This window comes from Lepidothrix coronata, unplaced genomic scaffold, assembly GCF_001604755.1.
Source record: "Lepidothrix coronata isolate B3197 unplaced genomic scaffold, Lepidothrix_coronata-1.0 Scaffold20, whole genome shotgun sequence".
Classification (NCBI taxonomy): Eukaryota; Metazoa; Chordata; class Aves; order Passeriformes; family Pipridae; genus Lepidothrix; species Lepidothrix coronata.
In genome coordinates, this window is record NW_016690200.1 from 5,324,362 (window position 1) to 5,343,391 (window position 19,030).

Sequence of the window (19,030 nt, forward strand, 5' to 3'; positions counted from 1 at the left end):
ATAGGTAAATATTTGCCTTGCAACGCAAGTCCGAGCTGTGGTGCCTGAGCAAGGGTTATCCAAATAGTGTCTTCAGTCGCCCCTGCCCTCGATAACAGCTCCGGCCTGGATAGGCTCACTCCTTGCTTTTGTAGCTTCCCGTGATGTTTGACTAACTTCCTGCTAGGCACAGACCTTGGGGCATCCAAAACTTCAAAAGATCTCAGCAAGGAGTCTCTCTTGGCTTGTTTGTTTGTAGTAAGCGAGGTGCAGACTGGTTCTCAGCACGATGGAGGCAGCAACGCTGTGCTTCTCCAGGGGCCCTCCCACCCAGCCAACCCACAGGGGTTGGCAGGGACCTTTGGATTGGATCCCGACCCACACAAACACCCTTTTTTTCCATTCTGCTGGGAAAGCATCGTGGCTGCTGATGGAACAGTTCTAGTTTTTCAAAATTAGCATGTGAAAACATCTGATGATATTTTCAGATGCACGTTGTACCCTGGGCGTGCCAAGGCCCCTGGATGCTTTTGAAACTGTTTTTTGGCCTCTCTGGCTCTTTGGGTGCTTCAAGAGATGGGACAAAATAAGACAGCAAAGCAAAGGGGGGAAAGAAGGGAGGAAGCAGGCTTCTGGCAAGAGGAGGTGGCTATCTCTTCCATTCTTCCAGGGAAAAAAGGATATTTGCAGACATCTGAGCAACTTCAAAGGAAAAGACTGAATTACTATGTGAACCCAGGGACAAAACAGCAGACAAAATTTTATTATTTTATACTTATGATAGCTCCATATACTGTTTCACAGATGTTATGCTGGAAGAGGTATTGAATAATTAGTCCTTATTTGCTCTCTCCCAAATTTATTTGAGCAATCCTGGAGCTTGAACTTGGAGACAACATAGCTCCAGTTTTGCCAGGAAACTTAGGAGCCTGTAGGCTGAATTCAAACTAACACACAGCCTTTGAATGACACTCATTATAGAACCATAGAATCAATTAGGTTGTAAAAGACCTCTAAGGTCATTGAGTCCAACCATCAACCCAGCACTGCCAGGGCCACCACTAAACCATGTCCCCAGCTGCCACATCTACATGTTTTTTAGTTACCTTCAGGGAGGTTCCTGGGCAGCCTGTTACAGTGCTTGACCCCACTTTTGGTGAAGAAATTTTCCATATTATTCAGCCTAAACCTCCTCTGGTGCAACTTGGAGCCATTTCCTCTCATCCTGTCACTTTTTACTCGGGAGAAGAGATAGACCTCCACCTGGCTCCACTCTCCTGTCAGGGAGTTGTAGAAACTGAGAAGGTCCTCCTTCAGCCTCCTTTTCTCCAGGCTGAGCCTCCCCAGCCCCCTCAGCTGCTCCTCATCAGACTTGTGCTCCAGACCCTTCCCCAGCTCCATTCGCTTCTCTGGACTTGCTCCAGCACCTCAATGACTTTCTTGTCATGAGGGGCCCAAAACTTAACACAAAATTCAAGCTGTGGCTTCACCACTGCAAAGTACAGGGAGACAATCCCTGGTCCTGCTGCCCACACTATTTGTGACACAATCCAGCAGCATTTGAGTTAACACCTTAAAACTAGCTCAGGAAAACCCTCTACCCATGGGAGCTTTGGCTATGAAAGGGCTTCTCCAGGACTGCAGGAGTGAGCACCCAGTTGTGTTGATGGCATCTAGTATGGCTTGAATTTTCTGTATAAGCTGAGTTCTGTTTACACATTTGTCCTTACTTTAGAGTGGCCAGTCCTTTCTCATCAGAAACTTGAAGCTGTTCTAGAGTTATCTGGGCCCCTGGACGAGGAAGGAAAGCACTGATGCTCTGAAGAGATGAAAACGTCCCTTTAGAACAAAGTTTGTTTTAAAAATTGATTTTGTAATCCTTTATTTCAGTCCTCTCACAACCACTCCACGTAGTTTAACTTTTTTTTCTGTAAAAATATCAAGATTAGGAAATCAGTGTGACCACTAGATGGCACGAACTGCTCAAATATACTGTTCAAAAGAGTCCAAAAAGATGAAATTTCCCAAGAAGGTACAGAAAATATAAGAACTGAGGATGCTCAGAGCCTTTACCATCAGTTTCTGTGAACCTCCTCAGAATTTCATGGGGAGAACAGGAGCTCAGTAGGATGTTTTGTGCTGTGTGTCCATTGGGTTGTTTCATGAACTGTCCGCTCATGACTGGGATTCCTCTGGGATTTTTCATGCACTGTCCTCCCTGAACCACCTGGAGTTACTGCTGGGCATTTCTGTCCTTCATAATAATGAAATTGTGTTAACTTGCCTTGCACCCGAGGAGAAATGTCACCATTTCTGTGTCTTATGAGATAGCCAGCTTCGCTTTCCCATCTTAAATTTCATATCTGGAAATTTCCAGTGATCCAGGTAAGAACAGGCAGTACCTGCAAGGCAACACACTTTTCCAGGGTGCTGCTGCCCTGACATTCATCCCACCACACACTAGTCAGTGTGAGAAATGATATATGGACATACAGAAAAGGGTTTCTTGTTGTTTCAACTTTCTTCTCTTTGTACTGCCCTTCATCAGGGATGTACCAAGTACTCAGTAAGCTGCCTGTCTGCTCTGGTGACCTCTTCAAGGTGTCCCCCAGACAGAGTCAGACATCCCCATCACCAAGGCACCTTTTTCAGAGACTTTGGGAATTTTTCACCAGAATAACACCAGATTTGGAAGTTCTGGAATGCTCTGCTGGGCCAAGGTGTACACAATTAATGGCAACGGGAGATCAGCAGACACTGGGACTCCAGAAAATACCTTTATACTCTTCTCTGCCCTTGTGGGACCCTACCTGGAGTACTACATCCAAGTTTAAAGTCCTCAGCACAAGGAAAATGTGGACCTGTTGGAGCAAGTCCAGAGGAGGCCACAAAGATGCTGCAAGGGCTGGAGCCCCTCTGCTGTGGACAGAGGCTGGGAGAGCTGGGAATGTTCAACCTGGAGAACAAAAGGCTCTGCGGAGACCTTATTGCAGCCTTTCAGTATTTAGAGGGAGCTTATAAAAAAGAGGCAGACTGACTTTTCACATGGGCAGAAAGTGACAGGAAAAGGGGGAATGGTTTCAAACTAAAACAGGAGAGATTTAGATTAGATATTGGGAAGAAATTCTTTATGCAGAGGGTGGTGAGGCACTGGCACAGATTGTCCAGAGAAGCTGTGGATGCCCCATCCCTGAAAGTGTTCAAGTCCAGGTTGGATGGGGTCCTGAGCACCCTCATCTACTGGGTGGCATCCCTGCTTATGGCAGGGGGGTTGGAAGTAAATAATCTTTACTCTTCCAACCCAAACCTTTCTGTGATTCTTTCAGAAAAACAGTCACCATTCAGTAGTGTCAGAACTGGGGACCATCAGGTCCTATCCAGATGTTTCAGTGGAGATTGCTTAGATTCAGACCTGAAGAAAAATATGGAATGCAATTCCCTGAACTCCATGGTAATTAATTTTACCTGTGGACATTTATCTAAGACTGCACCTGTGTAACCCTTTGGGATTCTTGCCAATTTCTTTATCCAATTCCTGGCTTTGAATGCCACAAAATTGTAGTTTGTTAGTGCTTTGGGTAGATTTAGTTCATGGTTCAGATATTTCTAGTTGGACATTTAACATAGCTGCCCCTCCATGAGGTCAGCATCACCTGTGTTTGTGTGTCAACACAGAGAGATTCCTTGATTTAACATGATCTGTTCCGGGGGAAATGTGTGTGGAAGCCCAGCTGTTGGATCATGCCTCTCCCTGGTGTCTCTGCTCGTGCTGGCCCCAGGCCTGCCAGGCAATTTAATTTGCTGAGCCCCCCCATCCAAAGAACAGCTGCTCACCCTGCTAAGTCAGCAAAAGTCAGCCTCAAACATGTCTGATGTGAACACACCCGAGTAACTGCTTGCCCTGGACTCCAGGGGCATTCCCAGCACAGTGCCTGCCATGTTTGCCCCTGAAATCAGGAGGCTGTATTCCAAGGAGGCAGAAGAGGGGATAATGTGAACAATCAAGACCCCAGGCTGAATGTTCACTCACCAAAACTCACATTAAAACACACCTCAGTCTTACTTAGCTACGTGCTCTGTCCTCACGTGCCCTTGCTGAGGGGAACATAAGCAATATTGGCTGCTCCTAATCCCTTCAGGAAGGGCAGTGCCTTTCCCAGTTCTCTCTCTCATGCCCGTTGGTTATCCCGTACCTGCTTGAGGATCCTGTTCTGGCTTGAACATCCTCCTTTCCCCAGGTGTGCTCAGGGTCAGCTCTATCACAGCATCTTCAGGTGGTCTCACTGTTTTGGTTCACTCTGGCCCTCAGCTCCTCACCTGTGCAGCGGGAGAAGCAGAGTGGCTGAATGCTGGTCAGGAGGCAAAGAGGAACAGCTGGTGAAATTCGGATGTTATTCCAAATGCCTCTTGACTGTGCAATGGTTATTTCAAACTGGCCAGAAACTAATGTTACTTTTAGGGCTAGTTTTGACTTTCTGTTACAGAGGTGCCTTGGTTTCCTCTAAGTTTTCCAAAACAGTAGGAAAATCATGGTTTAAATGCCTGTTTCCAGCATTTCTAAGCATACACTGCAAGATTCTTATTCATCTGTGTCCCAGGGTAGTGAAACATGGACAGGGCAGGCCAAGGAGCAGCCCAACCTAATGTCACCAGTGAGGGCACAGGAGGCTGCAGCCCTACTTGCCACGCTGTTCCAGTGCTCTTCTCTCTCTGAACCAGACAAGACATGCAGGAGCTGAAACAAACTGGAACCAGATGAAAAATACTTCAAACCATTTTTTACATGTCCTTAAAAAAGGCCTCAACCTGAACCAGCTTTGAGTCTTCATTCATTCCCAAGAGGATGGTTGAGACCTCTTCCATCTCACTTTGAAATTGTGAGGAGATGAAGATAGTGCCTCAGCTGTCTCCTGGCAGGGATCAGGACAATAGAGCAACATTTAGGGTGTCTCTGGAGGCCTGAAGTATCCTGCCACAGCCTCTCTCTGGCTTTCTCCCATCATCTCCTCTTCTCCAGCCACATCAGTCCTTTATCATTTCTGCAGTGCAGACCAGCTTTGCAGCTCCCATTGGGGATGTGGCTATTCCAGAGGCCTTTGTACCTGCAAGTGGTGGACTGGTTCCAGTGGGAAAGGGAACCAGGCCCTTGACTGTTTCCCTCCTACTGGCAATGCCAGAAGGGGCTTCTATGTGAACATGGTGCCACCTAGGCTCAGCCTAAGTCTGAGTCATCAATTTGCTAACAGGGAGTTCCCAAGGTGTTGACCGTGCTGCCATTCCCTTTGCTCCATCTTCAGCTTCCCTCATCCCTTCTGCAAGGGGGGCAAGCACATTCCTACTCCTCCAAAACACACGCTAGATTTGGAGGACAGCAGGGCCACAGAGACATTGAGCTACTCATTGGACTGTCACTGCCATGGTTGGGAGATGAACCACAACGGCTTCAGTCCCTGATGAGTCAGAGCTGGAAAGGAAACAGAAAATACAGTGGTTAAGTCATGCCAGGTTTGTGCGTGCAGTACCTTGCACCTGCCAAATATAAGATAAAAAAAAAAAAGGCAATCAAACCAAAAGAGAGGAAATTTGGTTCTGTTGGATTTGAGAAGTTACTGCTGGCATAGATAAACAAAGTAGCAAATTTAGGGTGAGGTGGATGCTGCAGATACAAGTTTCTAAATGCCTGGGGATGACACAGTGCCCAGTCAGTGCCAGCTGGCAGGAGTGTCCCTGGCAGCTGCCAGGTGGAACCCAGCCTCCCCTGCAGGTTCCACCTTCACCCCAGGGTTGGTCTGGGAGAAAAAGGCTCTGGGAAATGGAGAGAAGAAGAGCAGGACCTGAAAAGCACCCCAGCTTTGCTCAACTGAGAAATGGAGTCTGTATAGGAAAGAAAGAGGGGTGAACATAGGGCTCTTGGCCATCTTTCCCAAAGGGAGGCACCTGGATACCCAGTAGGGTGCCAAGGTGAGGGTGTGGAGAGGGCTCTGCCCTGCCCTTGGCACAGCTTTCCCAAACCAACCAGTGCTCTCCAGATGGGGAGTAGGAGAAGCTTTTCCTTCATAGAGGGTTTTGCCACCCCTTGGGAAAGCCCCAGCCTTGAAGCACATCCTGTGGTTGTGCTCCCTAAGGGGGGGGGTTGGAGGCACTGGGCACCACCTTGTCCCTTCCTCAGCACCCAACCAGGTGTAGGAAATGTCCCCTCAGCCTTCCCCTTACTGAGGGCCACCACGGGGTGCTGCTGGTGCCAAAATGACAAGTGGCAGCACCTCAGGGAGCCCCGGTATCTCCCCTTTCCGCTGCATGGGGCAAGATGGGTGAGTGGCATCGAGAGGGGCACGGCGGTGCCTCCTTCCCACAGGACCCCTGGCTGAGGGATAGAAACCCTGAAAGGATTCCCTGCAGCGCCCTAAGTGGAAAAGGGGCCGGTCCCGAGCCGGGAAGGAGGAGAAGAGGGTGGGTCGTTGTGTCCTGTCAGCCTCCCCGCAGCCGGTCCGGCAGCGCCGCAGCGGCAGCAGCGGGGCTTCTCCTCTCACCTGCGGGGCAGGAGCCCCCCGGCGCTCCCCTCCGACATGATCCTTTGGCTGTGGCTCTGCTGGGGCTTCCCCACCTCGGCGGGGCAGCCCGACTCGGAGCTGATGGCCAGGTATCTGGAGGAGCAGCTGCTGGCAGACTCCAGCATCGTGGAGCAGGTAGGTTTTAAGGCGGTGGTTGTTCGGGAGCAGCAAGTGGCCGGGGCTTGGCTTGTCCGTTCTTAACCATCAGCGTCGAGATGCAGGGCAGTCTGATAAAAACACATTTATTCCACCTGTCCCTGCGGCTCAGCTCCGTGGGAGGCTGCTCTTAAGGAGCATGGAAGTTGTCGGAGGTGCTGGAGGTGCTAAGCCAGGAGATCACCCTCCCGCGGTGGGTGCCACAGCCAGGGGATGGGCTCACTCCGACATCCCCACGGCTGTGCTAACGAGGCATTTCACAGGGACAAGGGAGTTAACGCAGTGTCCTGGCCACACGCCAGTCTGAGTAATTCAGAGTATTTCAGGCTCGAAGGAAAGTTTTTCTGCCTATGGTTTTACTGTACTGGATTTTTAACTCGCGCTGGACGAAACAAATAGCACGAATTTCAGCTTCTAAAATGCTTATTGACAATGAAAACAAATCCATTATTCTGCAAGTGAGGGCTGTTATGTTGTGTTATTCTGTGGCTTAGATTTTCTGAGGAAATGGTGCTGAAAGGGCAATGAACTTTTTGCAAGTTAGCAAGAGAGTTTGGGTGGTGGTTTGGGAGGCTGTGGTCCATTGCTAGTGGAAGGTGTCCCTGCCCATAGCAGGTGGCTTGGAACTAGATGACATTTAAGGTCCCTTCCAACCCAAACCATTCAATGATTCTATAAAAGGCTGAGCTTCAGGTCTGTGTTCACATCCTTCAGGTCTGTAACAGATACCACTCGTGACTTTGGGTCACTTAAGGCATCAATCTGTTATCCAAATTTGATCAGATCTGAGAGAGGCTCTGTAGCATCTGAGACACCCATGTGGGTCTGACAGGACCTGTGGGATACCTGTGCCTTGCTGGAGGTCAGGTGGGATACTCCAGTGTGTTTAAAGTGTCAGTATTTCCCTGTATTTGGCATCTTCTGCCATGCAGTAGGGAAAAGTGGGAAGAGTGAGACTTTCCATATATATACCTGTACCTGTCTGAGAGTTGGTTATTCAGTTGCTCATCCCACCTGGAATGGGAAGGATCTCTCCCCAGAAATGTTCACCTCTCTCCACTACGAGGACCTGAGCAACTTTGTTGTAAATCGTGATTACTATGAACACATATTCCTTTTTGGGGAATTCAGCCACAAACCAACATTGTCTTACAGACCCACCAGTCCAAGTGGGAGAAAATATCTCCACCAGTGTGCTGCCAGTGGAGTGGGAGCTGGGAACACTCACATACCTGCTTTAGGGGGGAAATCAGTTGTAAAGCTCAACGACTGGCTCGCAGTGTTGAAATAACGTGGCTGATGTTGCTTGAGGCTCCTTGTTTTCACAGGAGCTATGTTGCTGGCAGAGCAAGGGCAGCAGTAACTCCCACCAGAACAGCAGTGGTAGTGGTGATCTAGTCCCCTGGGACAGCCAGGTCTAGAAGAAGGCATCTGTCTGTCTTCACTGAACACCTGAGCCAGGTTAAGAACAGGCAGGTACTCCCCTAGGTCAAGATGCTACACTATAAACAAATCCACTGCACAGCTTGTATTACATATACTATGCTAGGACTAGCAGATGGCAACAAGTTATGGGGTCACTACCAGCAATTACTTGTCTTTAATGAATGTTTTGGAAGGCTGTAAAGCTAAAGATTGATAGTAGTTCGGAAATTGTTCCAGTTAGATGATGTTAGTGAAGCTGCCTGTTTAGCATAGTCCGATGGACTGATCATAAACCCTGCACCGGTGCTTTGGCAGCAGTCATGAAGCCCTATCCAAACAGGACACTGCTATCTGGGGCTCCTTAGCTCCTCACTGATGTCCATTTGTTATCCCCAAGACTTTAGAAGGTACATCTTAAAGGGGCCAAGTCATACAAAGCCTTCTTGTGCAAATAAGCAAGCAAACATGTGGGTGGGCAAAGATAAAACCAGTAACTAAGGTTCTGGTGGGTGTGTGGTAGGCAAAGATAAAACCAGTAACCAAGGTTCCAGTCTCACCAACTAGTCATTAAATATTACTGTTACCATGCCATGCAGAAAAAGGTGGATTTGTTTCAAAAGGTAAACCTTTAGTAAAAGAGTACTGAGGACTATTGGCTCTTCATCCCTGCCCCTGCTCCAAACAGGACTGACTTCACAGACATTTATCTGGCTTGTTCTGAAGAACCTACAGGGATGGAGACTGCAGCCTGGCACAGCAGGGTCCTGAGGGGCTTTACTTCCCTGATATAACAGACCCAGACAGAAAGTTTCTTCCAAAATTTAAAGTGCAGATAATTCTCCTCTCCATTGACAATTTCCCGAGGGAGCTGTTTTCCCTGGGTTCTAATTTTACAAGATGTTGGCTTAAATAATGCAGCAGGAAATAATAAGGATTCTAGTGGATGAGACTTTAATTTCCCCATTGGGCTTTCCTGAGCTTTTCAAGGCATGATATAAACAGACATAAAATCATCTCTTTGGCAAGGGCTGATGTTATTTCAGTGTAAATCAACAGAAAGGGCAAATCAGGTAAAAAGATATCATCGCATTCCTCTGCTCTCTGGAGTTCCACTGACATTTTAAGAAGGCACTTGGCTTCCCTCGTTGACAAGAGACTTGTACTCTCTGCTTTGGGGAGAGATTTGATTTGGAGGTGTTGCTGAGCTGAGACACCATGTGGAGGGAAGTCAGAGGAGTTGTGGAGGGTGACGCAGTGAGTATGATTGTACTGTCATAAGTGAAGTACTTCATTTTATAATAAGATCTGTGTCTCAGTTTAAATATCTTTATTCCCTTTTTGCACATAAAGAGTGCTTTTCTGTCACTGCATAATAAATCCACAGCACCTGTGGAGAGTATTAAGGCAACAGATCTGCTCTTGAGGTAATATTAATACAGCTGAAGCTTTAACATTAATTTAAACTAATCATAGAATCATGGAATGATTTGGGTTGGAAGGGACCTTAAAGATCATCTAGTTCCAAACCCTTCCCATGGGCAGGGACACCTTCTCCTGAAGCAGGTTGCTCAGAGCCCCATCCAGCCTGGCCTTCAATACTTCCAGGGATTGAAGTGTGCCATATACCATGCAAAGGGGCAAAGACACAGAGGCTTTGTGTGACTCCATAGGAAGCCATAAGGGAATACACTTCCAGAGCTGAGACACATCACCCAGGGCCAGGGCTAAAGGCTGAGGTTCCTGTCATCATATATAGGAGGTCTCTTGCCAAGTACCATTTTCAAAACACCCCGTACCTCCTTGCCTGAGAGAGCTGCATTCCACTGCTTGAGCTTTGATCAATGGGCCTGTTAATGTGGAAGAGACTCAGGTTTTAATTTTAACCAGAAGAGCATTTGAACCTGGCCATGGGTGATCAGTCGCACACCCCCGTGTCTGGGTTCAAACAAGTGCCATGTCTGCTGTAAGCTGAGAAGGCTCCACTAACTCCCTTAACTCTTTGCAGGTCGCTCGCCGTGTCCCAAGACAGGCCAAATTCCTGCAGAGGCTGGTACGTATCACACCCCGTCTTTATTTTACCTCAAGGCAATCACACTTTCCCTGTATGTGTCTGTGTGTGCATCCCTGTGCCCAGGATGTCAGGGGGTGATGGCAGAATGGGTAGAACGAGATTCTAAGAGGCAAAAAAAATCTTTTCATTTTGATCAATGCAACAGGTACAGGTTCTTCTTATGCTTCCCAATCCGTCTTCTCACCCTCACACTTGGAGAAAGAGCATCCAGTGTTACAAACCTTAACCACACAGTGAAAAGCCTGATGAAATCTCACCGGATTTCAAGAGAAAGGCAGAGTTTGCTTTGAAATTTGGAGATCTCTGCTGTTCGTCAAAATCTATTGAGGAAAGGAAGAAAACAAGGAAGCCAATATCCTTCTTTCAGCATGGGAATCTAAGAGTTAGCTGTAGTTAGGCAGTCAGTGGAATTGCTGTTCACAGCCAGTTATTTTTCTGGCTTTTCTGGGGACCTCCCAGTTGAGAACTGGTGAAACTCATTTCACACTGAACAACCATCACCTTAATAGCTTCTAGTCCCTTTGATCTTTGACAGATTAGAATCAGCAGCCTAGAGGAAAACACCTCTCAGACTTATTACCAGTTTATTACTTCTAATCTGAGACATGGGCAGTTTGTTTTGATGTAAGCAACTGATAAAGGGAAAATTGTGGAATGGGTTTCATTTATCTTCAGCTCTTTTCTGTCTTTCCAAACATTTGATGTAAACAAGCATAAAACAATTTGTTTGGCAAAAAAATTTCAGCTCCTAGTTCATCATAATAACCAGGACACCTCCATAAAGCATCCAGCCAACCTGCCTCACAGCAGTGAATCTGCTGCCTTGGCATTCCCTCACTTTGTTTTTAATAGGGATGATAAATCACAATAATAATAATATTAAACAAATGGTTTGTTTTGCTTTTTTTTTTTCCTTTGTGCTGCCTCTCATCTTCTGAAGGCCTCGATAAAAAGGGCAGAAAACAAACAGGCATTTGCACAGCTGTAAGTCAGAGCATCAGGCACTGATGGATTGTGCAAGAGCTCCAGGGAATGCACAGGAATCACAGAGTGGAACTTGGGCTGCCCGCCAAGCCTGACTGAGCAACCTGTTTGGAAGCTGCCTCTGCCCCCACCGTTTATATTCTCTATATACAAGGAATAGCAGATCCCTTGCAGGGATGGGAAGATGAACCAGATCTCTCATCCTCAGTTGTATGTGATGCCCTTATTCAGCATTTGATCCCTCTAACAGCAACTCCTGTCCACCAGGAAAAGGGAAGGGTGTTCATTTCATTTGTTTTTGCCATTCCTCAGTCTGTGAGGGTGTCAGAACTGGAGTTGTTCACTGGGATAGAGACATGCCCCATCCCTGGAAGAGTTCAAGGCCAGGTTGGATGGGGCTTTGAGCAGCCTGCTCTAATGGAAGGTGCCCATGACCATGGCAGGGGGGTTGGAATAAGATGGTCTTTGAGGTCCCTTCCAACTCTCACCATTCTGTGATTCTATGACTCTTTGCTGAAGCCAGCAAAGAGTAGTTTTAGCAAAAAAACCCTAAATGATGCGGATTTTCATATAAAATATTCTTAAGCTGTGGAACTCCTTGCTACAAGATGTTGCAGATGCTAAAATTTTACATGGATTGAAAAAGCAGCTGTGTAAAATAACAGAAAAAAATCCACAAAGGTTTATAAAGCACAAAAATATCACCCTTGACCCAGGAGTTCCTTCAGCCACAGATTACTGAAAACAGAGAGAATACTTCTGAGTAGAATTAGTGCAGGTTGAGCTGATTTTATACTCTAAGCACATACTGTTGGTCTCTGCCAGTGACAGGCTACAGGGTTAGAACTGCTTTTGTTCTCACCCAACAGAACCATTCTTGTGCTGTTGTCATAACAAGGGCAAGTTCACGTTCTCTGCCACGTTCAAAAGACTTTCTGCAGTTTAAGTGCATTCACAGTGTCAAACATGTCACTGCAGAACCCCTTGTATCTCAAGTGAAAGGCAAAGGTCTTGATCTTTTTTTCCTGCTGAGCTGTCATCCATGTCTGAACCCACAGCTTATGACTGACTGCAGCACACAGGAGTGGATGCAGAAGGTCTGAAACCAAAGAATTTGCTGTACTTTCAGATTCTTCCTATTTCTACTTTATTAAATCCTCTGTATCTCTTGCTATGCCACAGGCAATTAGGGGTGTAGAAGACTGAATGAAGCATCACCTCATTGTATGTGAAAACATTTCTACAAGCCTACTTCCAATCAAAACTCCCCATCCTCTCCAGCTTCAGGATAATGAGGGTGGAAAGCCATGCCTATAACATCAGGGAATGTCCTAAGAACAGCAGGATCTAGTTCTAATCATCAGCAATTGAGTAAAAGCCACCAGTGGCCTGAGGGTGGGACATTAGATCTGAGCAGGGGTGTTCCAGTCTAGATGCATCACGCTGAGCTGCCTGAAATCAGTGAGACAAATCCCACCCTGGAAGTCCTAATCTCTTGTCGACGTGCTCCATATGAGCTGAGCAGGATGATCGTGGACACAGAGCTCATCACACATTCTCCAGCTGTTAAAGATATCCATCATGATTGGGTTCATCTGAGACACATTTTTCAGTCTTTCCAAGCCTTGAAAGTGTAGGTAGGAGGGGCTTTATGCCAAGTCTGCTGGCAGTTTTGTGTTTGTTTCCAGTGGATCCTCATTCTTCCATTTGCCTGGAATTCACTAGCCTGGCGGCTTGGTTAATTGGATACTCAATCACTTCATCAGCTACTGAAGAAATGTGCTTGTTTCATACTCATACAAACACTTGCTCCCTTTCTTGAGCCATTTGCCAGAATTATTTTTGTTCTGAGAAAAGGTCTGGCCATGCAGCTGAAGAGCACGTTCTTGTCCTCACAAGTCTTACGTGACTATGACTTTTTATCAACCCCAGTAGGAAGAGTCTCTCTGTATTTGGCTAAGTGAAGTTCCTCTGTATTTGCAGTGTATTTTACCCTTTAGCTCCCTTCTGCTTTTGGAGGTTTGGTCTTTGATTGTTTAAGTCAATGCACAGGGTTTTTTTCGTAAGGGCTGCTTACAGTTAAATACACTGAAGTCTTCCAGGAAGAAAACATTTGAGCTCCATGGAGATGTTGCTGTCAAAAAAAACACATTAGACTGGATAAATGCTCCAACCGTAGACTTGTGCACGAAAACACATTCCCAAGAAGCAGAAATTGGCTTTTAGCTTCCATTGCTACATCGTGTGTCATTCATTGCTGTCTCTGCTGCTTCTCTGCTGGAAGGAATCCAGTGTGGGCTAAAAAGCTTAAAATACTTTGCTTGAGATGTCACAGTGTCAGTGTTTTTTATTAAGTCTCTTCCATCTCTTGGCTGAGACTTCCAGCATGGATTCTCAGCAGAGGAGGACTCGGTTGACTCCAGGGACAGCAGTTTTTCTGCTTACACAACTTATGGATCTGACTGTATGAATCTGAAGATGCTGCTTCACACACAGTGATCTCAGCCTTTCAGGAAACCTTCCGTCTGCTCTTGTGCACAGTACAGAGGCCAGGTTCTGTGACACAGTTCTGGACCCCGTGGGAATATATTTTGGTCTTTTCTTCCCAGGCCATAAGGGACTAATCCTATTCCTCTCACACAGTCAGAGTTGAAGGCTGCAGTTTAGGACACAGATGGATTTTATCAGCGTGTTTCCCAACATACAGGCTGGCATAATCAGAGCTCTCAGAATCTTCCCAAGCATTGGAGAATGACTGTGGCCTCTGTGCATGAACAAAGGCAGTGCCATGTCCCTGGTTTACCTTTTAAAGCTCATCTGAAATGCTGAGGGCAAGCCCACCTTGCCTGTTGTCAACTGGTTTTCGCAGAGGTGTCTAATACTCATAGGGTGGGAATTTACTTGAGCATATTAAGCATTAAATCCATTGAAACACTGAAGGGTTGTGTTATCCAGCTGCCAGTGCTAACCTTTTGATCCCCACAGGAAACCAGGCCTCGGATGTCTGAGTTCAACGTGAGATCCACAATCATTTCCCGCTATGCCTTCACCACGGTGTCCTGCACGATGGTGAACAGCGGATCTGAGGCACGGGAAGCCGTGTTTGAGATGCAGATCCCAGCTGCAGCCTTCATCTCCAACTTTACCATGTGAGTAAGTAATGCTGGCAGCTGAGTGGGCAATGGTTCTCCCATCCCACAGATGGTTCTCTGGGATTTCCAAAGCTAGCAAGTCTTCAGCGGGACTGTATCAAGGCCTTTTTGCATTTCTTTGGGGAAAATTGAAACACACATGCACTTTATACTCCACCTGAGATTAGGCATGGCCCCAAAGCACAGAGTAAATCCCTTGGATTACCGGATACTAAATTCAAGTCCTCAGTGTAAATGTGGAAGGAAACTATTCTATTTCCCATCTGAGTGTCTTTTAACAACTTCCTTCTCCTCCTCTGTCTCTGATCTGAACCAGAAAAATCTCTCCAAGACCACAGAAACCTTTCAAGCTAAAGTTTCAGCAACACTGGCACATGATATTTATTATCTTGCCTGACTGACTCTGGTGCCTAAGAAGCTTCTTGTTCCGTTGTTCTTGTTACTCTACAGTGTCAGTGGAGCAGGAATCAACCCCAACCATCAAACAGATTCATTGGCTGCTGGAGGTGCCAGGAATTCTCTGTGGATAATAAGTCTTGTAGAGGGCAACCAAGTTCATACTGAAATGACTTATTAAGGAATAAATTAAGCTCTTGTATCAAAAATGTGTTTGGTTTGGTCATGCTCAGATCCTCTCTATGGGTAGATATTGAAGCCACAGCTTCAGATCTGACCATAGCAGATAGGAGACTCATTCTTTTAGAGAGGCTTTTGGACTGAGTAGGAGGAATAACAGACTTTTGCTGTTGGCCACACAAAATATATGTTAAGGGTTGTTTCCCTGTGGACTGCATTGCTCTGTAACTCATTCCAAGGGAGAAACACTTAGTCAGGGAGGTAGCTTCTTGAGAGCAGCCATCCTGAATATCTCCATGTGCCTTCACACAGATGGTGGATCCCAGAACAGACATAAAAAGTTCTTGTTGGGATTCTTGGCAATTGTTTTGCTTTCTGCTGCATCCTTACGCTTCAGAGATTACCTACCAGACTGGCATTTTAGAGAGGTAAACTCCTGGGCTAAAAATGTACTGTGCTGGTATTACCAGCCAGGGAACTTCTAAGTCAGCTTCTGACTCAGCGACTCGAGTGACTCCAGGAGAGTTACACCAGCAGCACACTCAGACTGTTCACTGTGCACAGTCTGTGAACTCATCTACAGCAATCTGTAGAGCTGTCACTGTACATGGGTGCAGAGTGATCACGCTGACACCTCTGGTCTCTCCAGGAGCATCGGCAACAAGACTTACTACGGAGAGGTCACAGGGAAAGAAAAGAAAAACAGCAGCGATGACAAAACAGGGGATAAGAAACCTTCTAGCTCTACAGATGGAAGGTAAGTGTTGTGCATTTGGCTGTGTTCTGGAAAGTGATATACTCTCCTGCCATCTCTGTCTTGGCTGCTTTGGCATCCCCATGCATGGATTTATAGGGAGAGGCAGCTAAACAGAATGTTATCTGCACCGCCTGCTGTCATTCCCATACTCCAAGTCATGTAAAACTGCACGTGGCCTTTTCTCACCCTGTCACACAACATTTTCACCTCCAAGATGCTCCAGGATGTTCTACTGAGGGAAAGATTTCTTGTTACTTCCTGAATGGCAGGCAGGGAAATGAAGGTGCTGTCGTGGATGGAGTTATCCGCTTTGCTTCAAGATAGAAGCAACAATGCACCTTATTTATATAAAGCAGTAAGTTAACAAAGTTCAATGATAAATGTGACAGTGGTTCAACAAGATTCAGTGGCAAGGTACACTTGATTATTTACTGCATAGAGAGCAGGCTCAGACAGAACTGTCAGGGAGATCCTCCCATTGAACCATGAAGTTCAGAAAGAACTTTTCTTTCTGAACTCCTTCTCGGAGAGGAGCCCAGGTGTGGCTGGATCCACTCCTAGTCCCAGACTTGGTCAGTGATTTGTGTCTAAAGGATTATAAATGTGCAATCAATCCTTTACAGCACTTAAGATTTCAAAGTTCAGGGTGCAATTACCAAGAATCTGTTGCAGCAAGGATACTCTCAGCCTTGACGAGTAACCTTAGGAGGTGTCTCCCACCCAGGTGGGAGATCCTGGTGTTTAGGAGAGCTCAACAGGCCCTGGGCTGCCCACTAATTATAAAGTCAGTTAGTCATATTTGCATTCCAGCAAGATGTCTGAGTCACTGTTCCAGGCAGCCCTTGCCAACCTGTTGCCATCCATCCCCCAAAACCCAGAATAAGCTGGATGCAGCCATTGCAATCCCTACTGGTGGTTATGGCTTAAGCAGGAGGGAGCACACAGAAATTCCATGAGTTACAACTTCAATACCATGAAGTTAGTCAGACCTTTCCATCCGTGGAAGCCTCCTATGGGCCCAAATCTTTGTGAAGCATTACAGTGTTTTCTTTCTTGGTGGTTTCACATGTTCACTGAGAGGAAATACTTTTATCGAACCAACAAAGCCCAGATTCGTCATTCGCTGGAGGAGGTAATGTGTCACGTGTATGGGCTGTGAAGGTGTCTTTGGATTTTCCTTCCAGGGAGAATGGCTACGAGACATTCAAAGCTTCTGTGTTCATTCCTCGCAAGATGCAGGCCAGGTTTGTACTGCACTATGAAGAACTTTTGCAAAGAAGACTGGGAAAATACGAGTACACGGTGAGCATCCGGCCCCAGCAGCTGGTGGGGAGGTTGCGAGTGGAGGTGAACATCCTGGAGAACTCAGGAATAGTTTCACTGGAAGTGCCTCCCCTCCGAAACAGCAAGCAGAAAGGCAATGGGAAAGCTGAAGGTAAGGAGAGATTTTATAACCCACGGTTTGGTTACTTGTGGGGCCTTAATCACTTCTCAAGAAGCGGCCTGGCAGAGTTGAATCTATTTTCTGTGGATGATTGTGTCTGTGTGGTATCTGTGCACAAGCATGTGAGAACTTTGAAGCTTAATGAACACAGGGTTGATCCCATTCATCTCAATAGGACTTTTTTTTTTGCTATTGTCTTTTAAGAGCTTTGAACTGGGCCTTCAGGCCTTGTGCTCAGCATTGGGGCAGTCCCTTCTCTGGCTCCACATCTCCTGGGAACTGTTTATTTTAAGTGAATTGTTTTTTCCATCCATCCATGCCAAGGCAGATAGGAAATCCTGCACTTTAGAATATGGGAAGTTCCAAGAGGAAAATCCATGTTTTGCCAAAGCACTCAGGGTGATCTGAGTATCTCCTCTTACCCCCAACTGTCCTTGCTCACTGTTCAGACAGAGTAAAGGTAATTTTTCTGGTGTAAACCAACAGTGAGGGACACAGGATATTGTGATTGCTACATGTTGACAAAAAACATCAAAAAAAGAGAGTGAGTCTGGAAGCAGGATGTAGAGTGTTGTTGGCCTTGATCCTCAGTTACTCCAAGTGATGCAACACCAGCAAAATCAGAGGAGCTGTTCATGTCTGCCAGGTGAGGATTCTAAAGCATATGAACTGGAGTTAAACTGGCTGCTCGGTGGGAACCTACTGATTTAATCCAAATCACATTGAAATCAAGGCTCTCAGTGACTTGGACTAACTTCAGGTCAAGCCTCAATTAACCTCTGTGTCGTACATCCACGTGCCGTGTGATGAATGTGCCCTGCTCCTCATCAGGAGGGGCAGGGAGCCCTTTTCACCTATCAGGGAATATCAGACCTATCAGGGAATATCAGACTGCACTGTGGAATGTGGTTTCCTGCAAAACATCTGGCATTGATCAAGGTTAGAGACAGAACTAAACAGAACAGACACGCTGTTGGTCCAGTGCTGTATGGAAATTCCTGTATGGAAATGACATACAGGGAAAACTCACGTAACCTGCTGTCCAAATGGCAATCTGGGAGCACTGATCCTTCTTGGCACCGTGCTTCAGATTTCAAACAGCTCATACAAAAATGGGCCCAAGCTCAGGATTCTCCCTAGCCAGTAAAATGTATGTAAAATAGATGTCCCATTGCAGGATGGGCAATGCAGCTGAAGCTGAGATTCCCTGTGCTTTATCCGTGCTCAGATTTCAATTACAGGTCCTTTCTGTCTGGAATCACCCTGAGCTGTTGATGAAATCACTGCTATAGAAGCCATTGAAATGCTGAAAGCATTTTTTTGGGATCTACCATGGGCAGTCAGGAGTGGGTTGTGTGTTTGCCAGCTCAAGCCTTCACCAGTGCTCAGGGAGTGCCAGTCAGAGAGTACAGGGTTAATGGATTTAGTAGGTTGGCTGAGCTTCTTTATGATTTAAGAATAGATGGGGAAGAGAAGAGGACATTACCAGCAGCCAGACTGAAAAAAGAATTGGCAGAGGATGTCAGAAGGGTCTCATATAGGTCACAGAGAAGGATAGATTGTTTTGGACGGGATTTATTGCTTGTGATGTCTTCTGGCCAACAAGCTCAATCACACTTGGAGCAGACAACAGGATCTTCCTTTCTTTCTGAACACAAATGGAAACCACAAGAACACACTCAGGGAGGGCAAGGCCAAGGCAAGAAGTATTTTACTTGGAAGTCCACTGTATTCCAGCCAGCTGTCATCTCTCAAGCTGGATCCAAAAAGCAAACCACCTGAGTCATTAGATCCTCCCTCCAAATCCTTCTTGCTCCTGTGGCACCTAAAGACCCCAGAGTATAAGAACTGCTCATTCAGTGAGACCTCAAGAGAAGGCTATGGGTTCTGAAGTGAAAGACAAATTGCATAAAGGTGAACTGCAGGTCTTACATT

General features: G+C 46.4%; 1 protein-coding gene across 1 annotated transcript in view; it reads left to right on the plus strand.

Moving 5' to 3' along the window:
* The first annotated feature begins 6,470 nt into the window (after positions 1–6,470).
* ITIH5 (inter-alpha-trypsin inhibitor heavy chain family member 5) overlaps positions 6,471–19,030 on the plus strand; it is a 43,423-nt gene continuing 30,863 nt past the window's right edge. Inside the window, exons 1-5 of the mRNA XM_017807862.1 lie at positions 6,471–6,665; positions 10,117–10,161; positions 14,152–14,315; positions 15,544–15,651; positions 16,836–17,086. Of these exons, the coding sequence (XP_017663351.1) occupies positions 6,546–6,665; positions 10,117–10,161; positions 14,152–14,315; positions 15,544–15,651; positions 16,836–17,086 (688 nt within the window). The 5' untranslated portion in view covers positions 6,471–6,545. The remainder of the gene's footprint in view (positions 6,666–10,116; positions 10,162–14,151; positions 14,316–15,543; positions 15,652–16,835; positions 17,087–19,030) is intronic.